Below are 12017 nucleotides of genomic sequence, written 5' to 3' on the forward strand. Positions count from 1 at the left end.
ATTATTTTTGAAAGATTATAAAAAGAAATTTGAAAAGATGATTTTTTTTTTAATTTTTTAAGTTTCAATGTAATTTTTCCAAAATTCAGCCATATGCACCCTAATATTATGTTAGCTTTATTTATTTAACTATCAACTCACATCTAGATAATAAAGCTTTCGTTTATTTAATAACAATAACAGTAATTAGGAATTAGTCGAGCGATTAACACACTCAATCACTTAAGCAAATATGGAGATTGATTATCATATGATGTACCTATTTAAAAAAGTGATTATTTAAAATGAGGAAGTATAGGGAGCTAATGGAATATTTGTACAATATGTACAATAGAGGTTTAGGAATATTCAATTCAATAGAAGATCAAATATTTATTATCCCTGATACCCGGATAGTTATTCTGGATAGTATGGATGTATTGTATTTGAAAAATTAGTAGTATTTTATCCTTCATTTTTTAACTCATATTTGGTCAAATAAATAGTCTATTGTATACGTTGTACAAATACTCCATTAACTCCATAGCGGGATTCATTTAAAATTATTTTATATTTAAAATTATTAAATAATTTAATATAAGATTTAGCTAATATGTATTTTTAGGATATATAATAAGATTATTATTAATAGAATATTTTAAATATTTTTATTTAATAAATATAAAATAAATATATTTAAAACTTTTTGTATTTTTTTAAAAAAATTATTTATTATTTTAACATATATTTTTAAGACATAAGTTAGATAAATTCTTTAATATATTTGTCTGAATTATTTATCATAACATTTATGGTAACATCTTATATATTCTTTGCCACCCATTCTAGTTCAAATTTTTAACAAGGAAGAGAGAGCTTGGATGGAATTTGGACGGAAAGGATGCCCTTATTTTTCAGCAACGCAACCTGAATATAAGTCAAGAAATAAAACACAATCCAGTTTTACAGAGTGTTGCGAATTTCACGAAATCGATGCCGACTTCACTCTGCTATGGTAATTCCTAAATTGTTCAACACCGTTAGGTTTTTCTTCTTCTTCTCACTTCCTCACTCTCCTCCTTCTTATTCTTCCACCTTTCTCTTCTCCAATATCACTTCTTCACCTTCCGCAATTTTCTTCCGCCTTTTCCACTCCCCAAGATCCTTCCTTTTCTCTACTCCGACCTCTTCTTCTACTATGCACTCTGATATTCATAACTATGCCACCACATGCTCCAGCGCTGCTCTTCACTTGCATTCACCTTCCACTCATAGGTATTTATATTTGAATTCGTATTCGTATTCGTATTCGTATTCGAACTCTTATTCTTCTTACCGTGGTAGACTATCTGGTGAAGTTTCTGATATTGTTGCCTTGATTCGTGAGGATGCGAATGATTTAGGGATTAGGTTAAATAGGATGAACTTGCGTTTGTCTAATGCTTTGGTTGTTGAGGTTTTGAAGGCCTTGGCAATTGAGAGAGTTTCAGCATTGAGGTTCTTTGATTGGCTGAAAAACAACCATGCTGAGATTTGTGGCGATCCGGAGATAGGTTTCTTGGTTGTTAATAACTGTGGTCTCTTGGGAAATTATGAAGCTATGGTTCCAATTTTGAATGAATTTAACCTTAAAAGGGTCCCCTTGAGACGAAATGCTTTTGGATTCTTGCTGTTTTTGTGTTTGGACAAGGCTTCTGCAGTCGAATGTGTAACGAAAATGATTGGTGTGCTAAATGAGGTTGGTGGGGTATGTCAAAGTTCTGGTTTTCGGTTATTGATAGAGATGTTGGGTGTTTTGGGGTTTGTTGATATAGCTAAATTTGTTTTAGGAACAATGAGAAGGAAGGTGAATCACTATAATATCTTAATAAGTATAATGTGCAAGAGAGATGATTGCAAAGGAGCAGAGGATTTGTTAAACGAGATGAAGAGAAGTGGTTGTGATCCAAACAGACTTACTTATAATTTGTTGATTAGTTGTCTATGCAAGAATGGTAAATTTGCAGAAGCTTTTGAAATGGTTAAAACTATGGAAAAAGAGTGTGGTAGACCTGATGCAAGCACCTTTGATATTCTTATTAACTTATCATGTAAACATCACCAGTTTGATTTAGTTTCAAAACTTCTTGATGAAATGACGCTGAAGGGTATTGAACCTTGTGTTTCAACTCATGCTGCGGTAATAAAGTGTTATTTTGCTTCAGGAAAATATGCGGAAGCGCATGAATACGTGGTTGGTACTACCATTAAGCGGAGTTTTTCCAGCAATGCAAACTACAGCTTACTTGCTGACCTTCATTTGAAGACAGGAAATGTTCTACTTGCGCAGAAGATTCTCTTTGAGATGATGGATAAGGGTCTTAAACCAAATTTTCCAGTGTACATGAAGATAAGGAAGCGTCTTCAAAAGAAAAATGAAATGGATTTGTCTATGGAATTATCAAGAAGATACTTGAACTTGATTGAAAAATGAAGAACTATTGTGACATTCATGTCATGTGATGCTTTAGTGTCATTCAACATTGGCTCAGTATTGACTTTGCATTCAGAGAGGATGGCTGAAGATTGTTGCTTCATCAATATTTTCCTTGCATTCTGGTACGCGTGATTTCAATTCAGGTACCTGTCAAACAAGGAATGGCTGGATCTACTATTGCATCCACCAGGTACTCATCAAGGATCCCTAGATTATGTTTTCGGATATTTAATTGACACTAAACCTGACTTAATGACCTTTTCCTCACCACCAATGATGACTATCTGGGTCTGCTGTAATCTGTGAATCACCGGGTTTCTTGAGTATATCTTATGGAGCATGAATTTTTTATATATCCAGTTATCCTTAAATTTTTTAATCAATTTTTTTCCCTCTTGCTTGAAAGTAACTATAAGATTGAAATTGGGGGCAAAAATAATTTTATGTGTACCTGTGTTGCTCGGATTGTATCAGTAAGAATAAATTGCTCTTGTTATTAAAGAGAGAGAATAAAATGAAATAGCATAAGAAAAAGAACAAAATCATGTATAGTTCTCTAGATAGGGTCTTTTTAGATTCTTCAACAAGTAAAACAAAGGTAGATGATAACATCAGTAGGGCGATATCTTAACTACTATACGCTTCTTGTGTGTTTTAAGATTGATTAGTTTTTTCCTGTCCTTATTTATCAACTATTTCCACTTTCTGATAGAAAGATTCTTATATATTGGTGATGATAAGTAGATACGCATGCAATATATGGGGAATCTGTGTAAGCAGCTTTGTTTAATCACTGGAAACTTTGATCATAACGTGCTTAAACTCAGAATCAGAATCAGAACCAAAACCTCTGCATCATAAAAGAATTCTGTTTCCATCAAAATTCCTGATGAAGCTCAAGTAGAGTCATATAGGGTTAGCAAATCTTTAAGGAAATGAATAAGACTAGAAAATAAAAAATCAGTTGAATTATAAATTGTTAGTGTAGATGACAGGTCTCTATAAATTTTTCTATTGCTATATTTGGTAGCATTTATTTATGGAGAAAGGGTATATAGAGGGAGACAGGGAGTCAACCTTTGGAAGAGTGTTTGAAATGAGAGATAGGACTTAAACAGCTGGTCTTGGGATACAAAATTCATGTATTTTGGATACTTCCAAGAAGTGGGGGACATTGGAAACGCAATATTGACCTCATTGCCCTGCTAGACCACCGCCGTTGCCGGTGGCCTTTCGGCAGCATTCAACAATGGTTTGGTCCTGTCTCATGTCACTCCCAAAGTAGATATAAGGACATTTTTTTGTACATCTATCTCCACTATACTGATATCTCTATCCCTGAAATTCATATGCCACCTTTTCTGATCCATTTATATTTGTCCAATTGTCTCGTTTTGTCAAAATCTTTCACCTTTTTCTTTTTTTGCCTCATGTAGAACAGCTTTAAAAGCTCTAGTAAGGAGTAGATTAGGTAGAGGATAGCCTAGACATGGTAAAGGGAAGTCTGAGAACAAAACTATAGGCAAATCCATTCAGAATGAGCCATTGACATGGTCTCCAGTAGAATGAACCAACGTATCTGATTTATGTAATCACCTTCACTTAGTGAAAAAGGCTTTATTGTTTATCATTTTTCAAAGAATGACATCATTGACGCATTTCTTATTCATCTGGGGTTGTTGGCGACTTGGCGTTGTAAATGAGCCCGGCTGTTGATTTTAAAAGTGGATTCCCACTTCTTCCTCTTTCTGTGGCTGTAGTTGCATGTGAGATTATGCAGTGGCCTGTTGATTAGTACCTTGCTTCTTCTTTGTTTACGCGTGTTATATTGCAACAACGATAAGGTGGCTTGGTTTGCCTTGGCCAAGAGGTTTTTTTTTTTTTTAATGCTTGCCCACGGTATCCTCTAGCTCGACAAGTCAATGACTAATATGAGCTTCATTTAAAAGTTTATCGCTGGCCAAAAAATTACTCCATGCACAAGGTAAGTTTCGAACTTTTGACACTTATTTAGGCGGACGAGTGAGTTGACCACTCGATCAACCCAAGTTGGTTAAAGAGGAGATACCAGGTAAATACGGGCATAATTAGGACTTCGCAAGGTAACAAAAACAAAAAGGGCATCGGAAACCAAATTTGCACCATATATGAACATGATTTGGTTCATAGATACAATTTTGCTTTGTGGTCATGTCAAACAATAAACGTCCCCCCCCCCCCCCCCCCCCCGGGTCTCTTTTCTTTTCAGTCCATTGACTTTGTGAATTGTTAGCTTTCCGTTTTCAATTATAATGCCAACCTTCTTCTTTCACCGTGTCGGTTTGTGACCAATGTTTAAAAAACGAGTAATATTAAGAAACTAATTTTTTTATTTTTTTATTTTTTTAAATTTTTAAATTTTAACTTATAAATTTTAATTAAACCCTCTAACAAAATAAGAATTTTTAAAATTAAAAAAATTTACTAATATCAACTAATTTCTATACTTTTTCTTAAGAAAAGTATTAGCATTTTGCATTTTCATTCCCTTTAGCATATCTTTGACAAGCACTCACGTGGAAAATATTTAGAAAGTCAATCATTAGGCTCCAGACTTGCGTATTGAAAGGTTGTTCTTTTCTAAAGGTTTGAAAGTCAACTGAAATTACAATTGGTTCACCTAATTCAAACTTTCCAATATGCATGATTATAAGTTGAGTTAAAGTTTTAGAAAAAAATGTATATATTCTAAAATAAAAAAATGAATAAAGTGAAAAAGTAATGATATGATTATTATTATTATTGATTTTATAATTTACATTATGCGTAAATTTTATTATCTTGATTTAAAGATAATTAGTCTCATTTTTTACTTTGTTAGTGTTCTGACTTTAGAAAAAATTGATTTCAAATTTTAGGTGTATATATTTATTGGATTGACGAATAACAACAACCACCCTAATAAAGTCAACTAACGTGTGTGTGTTGTATCAAAGACAGTCTGTACTTCTGATTTGATTTAAATTTCTTGGTAACAAAAAACTCAAGGAGTAATTGGGGAAAATAAATTTCTATTCTCTTAATTAAATATTGTGTGCTTAGTTTTTGCATTGGACATAAAAAGTCTTTAAAATTTAGGATCACTTACACAATCTATCTAGTTAATTACTATTTTCGTCATTTCGTGGGAGAAAAAAATTCTTTAGTTAAATAATCTTAAGATATGACCTTGGCTATTTGCTTTCTGCTAGGAGCGTTCATGAATCGGATTGAATCTGCAAATTTGTGGTAAATATCCGCATCCAATTCGAAAATTGCGGATACAATCCGATCCGTAGGCTGATCGGATCGGATATAATCCGATCTGCACCCTTTAAGAATCGGATCGCGGATATCTGCTCTACATCCGCAGATTTGCACAATAATAATTAATATATATATATATATATATATATATATATATATATATATGTTTAGTATTATATTTACTTGTTTGTATACTTTAGTTAGTAGTTATTATTCATATATTGTATTATTTTATTTTTGTTATTCAGAAAAAGTTTGATTAAAAGTATTTTAGGAATAAATAGGTTTAAAAGTGTGAAAAAATAATTTTATTGAACTTTTTACATACAAATATGATTAAAAAGAGAATGTTCAATTATGTGGATATACTCGATATCCAATCCGAACCGCAAATGTGCGAATCGGATTGGATCCGACACAAAAAAATTGCAGATATCATATCCGATGGAGATTGTGCAGATCGAATCGTATTTTCGACTATACCCAATCCGATTCATGTACACTCCTACTTTTTACTGATTGAATTTGATACGGGTTTCAGATTCCAAGTCTTATAAAACAATTTATATGCAAAATGTATTCAAATATTTTTTTAATAGTCAATATAAAAGAACCCAGAGAATATAAAATGTCTGCATTAGTTTTTTACTTCTTCACAAAGAATTTTTCAATTTTATTGAGTATTGTCATCTTTAAATGGCTAATTTTTTTTTATATGAGGATCACATATGAGTTACGCTGAGTTATGAAACTTTGGGGGGATATACAATGTTGTGACAGTGTTGCTTTTTTTAATTTAGGCGGAAGAAACTGGATCGTCCAATTTCTTTGCAGAGAGAGAGGGACACAAATCGAACCGTCTGATTTGTGTGAAGCAAAATTTATGGGGAACCGAAATTGGACCCACCGATTTCTAAACTAAAAAAATTGTTTAACTTGAGAGAACACTAATCGGACGGTCCGATTTATTTTCTGTAAAAAATTGAAATGGCAACAAACGGTCAAACCGTCCGATTTATTTGTTTATATATATAAGCCAATTTTCCATAGCTCCCCACTTCTTCTTCTTTTTCATCGTCTATTTCAAATATCAGGAAGTCATTTTCTTCCTCTTCTCTCATTCTTCTTCTCCATTCTTTCAAAAAAAAAAATAGTGAGATTGAGAGTGTTTTATATACGTATATTATCATGGATGATAAAGTTATGTTAAAAATATATTGTTATGGACATATTTTATTACAAACATATGAAGGAATTCAATTTGTATGTGAAAATCCATTAGATGTTGTTATTCCATTCATATTGTCATTTGAGGAATTAAAAGGTGTGATTTGTGAGAAAATAGATTCTCAAATATCTATGAGAGTATCGTGTATTTTGTACATGTATCCTTTATCTGTATTTGGTGGGTTCGTTAAATTTCAAACCAAATATGTGACAGATGAAGCGAGCATACATGAAATGTTTTCAATGTATATTGAAAATCGCCACCGAGTATCATGCATCAAGCTGTATATTGAGTTCGAGTAATTTGAAGCGGACCGAAATATTGAATTGGAAAATTATAATAGTGATAGCGAGGAGAAATTCGAAAGTAACTATAAGATTGTTGGTCCAGGTGAAGACGAAGATGAAGCTGACGGCACTATGAACGCAGATGTGGCAGGTGTTGCAAATGCACTAGCAAACCAGCATCCGTTTCTGGAGCATTCTTTCATGTGGTCATTGAATTTGAAGGCTATGCATGCACCAGAGTTTTCTCAATATATGAATGCAGGTATGTAAAGAAAGATAGCTATGTGATAGTTTGAAGTAAGAGATCAAATAGGTCAGATGAGTAACATATGTGATCTGTAGATTATAATTTGTTACATAGCATTTTATTACTTTATTGTTCTTTATTTAGATAAAATAGCTAAAATATAGACTATAATTATATCTGTTAAAGTTTATTAATTATTTATGTGTATTTTTTTAATTGATTAAATCGTATCTTTGTATAGTTATTTATTTATTAAGCAGCATTTTTTTGCTTTTTTATATTTAATTTATTGTATAGATAATAAACAATATTTAATTTATTGTATAGATAATAAACAATTTATTATTTATAATGTATAGAGAAATTTTAACCGTTAAGATATATATTTAATGATTATTTATGAAAATATATATCTTGCAGTGTGATTGTAGCAGAGCTTTCTATTGTGGTGGATGGTGAATTCACGGTGGGAATGAAATTCAGTTCGAGGGAGGCAATAATCAAGGCAATGAAAGATTATACCATCTGTATAGATGTAGATTATCAGGTGTATGAGTCGGAACTGACGACATTCTATACTAAATGTACATAATATGGCGCAGGTTATGATTGGCTGATCAGGGTTACCAAAATGCAGAAGAAGTACTGCTGGGAGATAAGGAGGTACAATGATAGTCACACTTGTACCAAATATACTATTTCTTAAGACCATTCGAAGTTAGATTCCAAGACAATTGCAAAAGTAATTAAGTCGTTGGTAGAGGTTGACCCATCTATAAAGGTGAAATCAGTCATTGTGGAAGTACAGTTGAAGTTTAACTACACCATGAGTTATCGCAAAGCATGGTTATCAAAGCAGAAGGTAGTGGAGTCGATTTTCGGAGGTTGGAAAGTTTCGTACGAAACTTTGCCTATATGGTTTGAGGCCATGTGTAACAAAGAGCCATCAACAGTGGTTCATTTAAAAACAATGCCTGCGTGCCAAGGGGATGATTTGGTTTCTGATATCCATGTACTACATCGAGTCTTCTAGAGTTATTATCCTTGTATTAGAGTATTCAAACATTGCAAGTCGGTAGTGCAGGTGGACGAGACTCATTTGTATGGAAAATACAAGGGTTGTTTGTTGGTTGCAGTTTCACAAGATGGTAATAACAATATTATGCCTATTGCATTTGCCATAGTGAAGTGAGAGACTTCTGAGGTATGGTACTTTTTTCTTAGTAACTTGCGACAACATGTGGTGACAGTGATGATGTAGGACTTATCTCGGATCAACACGAATCTATCAGGTCAGCTATTACTCGTAGTAATGGGGCTTGGTCTCCTGTATGTTTTGTATTAGGCATATTGAGTCGAACTTCTTAAGAAGTTCAAGGCACCTTACCTGCAGAAGCTTATCGTCAATATCGGTAAGATTGAATAAAAGTAACTTTGTTATTAATATAAGTACATTTGAAAAGAATGTTGTTCGTAGTTGACTTTTTTTTATCATAGGATATTCGAAGACGATTCGGAAGTACCTGATGCGCTATCAACGATTACGCGAAAGGGGTGAGGCCTACACCAACTGACTTGACGGGATTCCACGTGAGCAGTATGCTTTGGCATTTGATGGTGGATACCAATGGAGTCATATGACCACCAATCTTGTGGAGTGCATCAACTTTGTCTTGAAGGGGGCACACAATCTCCCAGTCACTGCGCTTATTAAGGCAATATTTTACAGACTGAATGAGTTGTTCACTAGGAAAAGAGCCGAGGCTGAGGCTCGGATTAATGCTGGACATGTATTCTCTGAGCTTGTGACCTCCAAGTTGCATGCAAATCAACAAGCATTGGAAATCATCCAGGTTAGTTTCTTTGTCAGAGAAAATGAAGTCTTTGAAGTACGTGAGATGCCAGTGGGATGGAGTATGCAGTTGACATACGCCGACAACGTTGCGACTGTAGTGAATTCTAGGTTGACCAAATTTTGTGTTGACATGTATTTACTTGTTATGCAAATCAGTGGTTGGATTGGCAAGTGTACGTTCATGACGTATATAAGATGGACCAAGTTCGAAGAGTATACAGAGATAGGTTTAGACCACTGAAAAATCCTACAACATGGCCTGCTTATCATGGACTTCGATTCGTTGGCAATCCGTTCCTTAGACGGGTAGCCAAATATCGGCCTAAGATGACTCGCTTCTTGAATGAGATGGACACTCGAATGTTGCATGGTCCTAGACGATGCAAGCAATGCGATGTCAAGAGCCATAGCCGTAGTAGATGTCGTCAAAGTGGTGGTCCAAGTGCGGATCCGTGGCACTCCAAATAACCGAATGATGACTGATGTCTAAAGGAATTATGTCTGGCTCAATGTGTTTAATGCCATAAGCCTAACAAACAAACTGGACACATCGAAAGTATAAGATGATTACACAACAAATAATTCATTGACCAAGCAAAATTAGGTACTAGTTTTTTACAACATACTTGTTCTTCTTACAAATCATCCAACAACCTCCTATAGTGAGCAAGAGAATGATATCTGTAAGGCCAGTTTTTACGGTCCCAGTTACGCCACCTGCCGTTAGACAATCTCTTAGTTAACTTATATTGTAAAAAATAAAATACAATTTCCTACACTTATTCAAGAAATACAGTAATTCATTTTACCTGTTTGCAATTGAAAACACTCGAGGATTGACAGGAATTGGCGTAAGAAATTGTAGACGGATCCAAACCCAAGTAAGCAAAAGTATCAGTGGACCATCCATCTCCTTGCAGTCGACATGAGTTACCCTACACAATGATCTATGCAAGTGTGCAAGGCATGTCGATCCCAACTAAATTGTATGATCAAACCGAAGTTACAGAGCAAATGCAGAAATTTCCAGTATACAGCTGCACCCGACTTGTCTCCAAACTGAATTGTCCCAAATAATAACATTACCTGACACTTTACATACCTCTAAATGTGAATATCATCAGTCAAGACTATGCGATCTTTCAAACCCCTAAACCACGTCAACTTTATGAAGCTTCCTCTATAATCTATCTTCCTTGGTGCAACCCCAAACTGGTGCAAGCATTCGGTCTCTAAGGCCTCAAAACTACTCATGGTCGGTCCTATAATAAGAAGACTATTTGTCGGCAGACCAAGGATTATCGTCACATCCTCCAATATCACAGCACACTCACCAACTAGAAAATAAAATGTGTGAGTCTCAAGCCGCCATCTCTCGATTAGAACATTAATCATTGCTGACTGATATTGGATAACTTAAATCTGGGAAACATGATAAAAACCAGTCTCCCATAAATGCCCCTCAACAATTTGGTTATACCTATCCGGCGGTATTAAGTAGTCACATATCAACATCCGTAAACCCTACAATATTATATTTTCATTATAACTACGAGTATAATTGTATTTCAAACATACATACTAAATCTGTTATACAAAAATCCTACATTCATATTTATTAGCTTATAACAAAAATTAATTAACCTAAAATATAAATCTAATTATTGTTTTTACATACATTAAAAATATATTTTTTAATGTCTAAAATCTATTTATTTTATAATAACAACTATTATTTATAAAATTCATATATGTGTTTTGTACAACAGGACAAACCTCTAAAATCTATTTATTTTGCAATAATAATTATTATTCATTATATAACCAGAATAATTTTAATAATAATAAATTATTTATAAAACTGATCAATTATTCATTATTTATAAATTATTATTCATTTTATAACCAGAATAATCTTACAATAATTTTAATATATATTTTTTATTTATGTAACCTCTAACATTATTATTATTATTATTATTATTATTTTATATATATAAAGACCAACGTTATTATTAATAATCATAAAACAATCTATTAAATTTATGTTTTAAATTTATTATCTAAATTACACTAAATTATGTTAAATTCAATTATTAATAATCATAAATAATTTATTAAATTCATTATTTTTAACTTAACTTAAACTATCATATTAATTAAAATTACAAAATAACATAATAATAATAATAATAATAATAATAATAATAATAATAATAATAATAATAATAGTATACATATAGATTTTATAAACTAATTTCATTTCAAAACATATTAATCAATAATTGTTCACGGATTTTATAAATTAATTCTATTTTATTCACTATTTCTAGCACTTAATAATAATAATAATATCATATATACATATCTAATCTCTAATTAGTACTACTATAATATTTTTACTAAAATCTAATTTTATCACTATTATTTTTATTAAATAAAAATGTTGAATAATAAAATTTACATAATTTGGATGCTCAAGATAATTAACAATGTGAAACTCTAGCTGATTCACTTCTTTCATTTTTGTTTTTCTTGGCATTGTATTTATTTTTTTTTCTGCTACTTTGTGGTCCAATAATAGCTAAAAATAAAGATAGTTGTAGGGTTGGAGGGCAAGCCATTCGAAAGTGTATGAGAATAAAAATGATGGATGCTGG

General features: G+C 32.5%; 1 protein-coding gene across 1 annotated transcript; it reads left to right on the plus strand.

The window, feature by feature from the left end:
* The first annotated feature begins 991 nt into the window (after positions 1-991).
* Positions 992-4320, plus strand: LOC130957734 (pentatricopeptide repeat-containing protein At3g53700, chloroplastic-like). The gene has a single exon (XM_057884578.1). The coding sequence runs from the start codon at positions 992-994 to the stop codon at positions 2450-2452; it is 1461 nt and encodes a 486-aa protein (XP_057740561.1). The 3' UTR covers positions 2453-4320.
* The last annotated feature ends 7697 nt before the right edge of the window (positions 4321-12017 follow it).

The sequence above is a fragment of the Arachis stenosperma genome, chromosome 10 (assembly GCF_014773155.1).
Source record: "Arachis stenosperma cultivar V10309 chromosome 10, arast.V10309.gnm1.PFL2, whole genome shotgun sequence".
Lineage (NCBI taxonomy): Eukaryota > Viridiplantae > Streptophyta > Magnoliopsida > Fabales > Fabaceae > Arachis > Arachis stenosperma.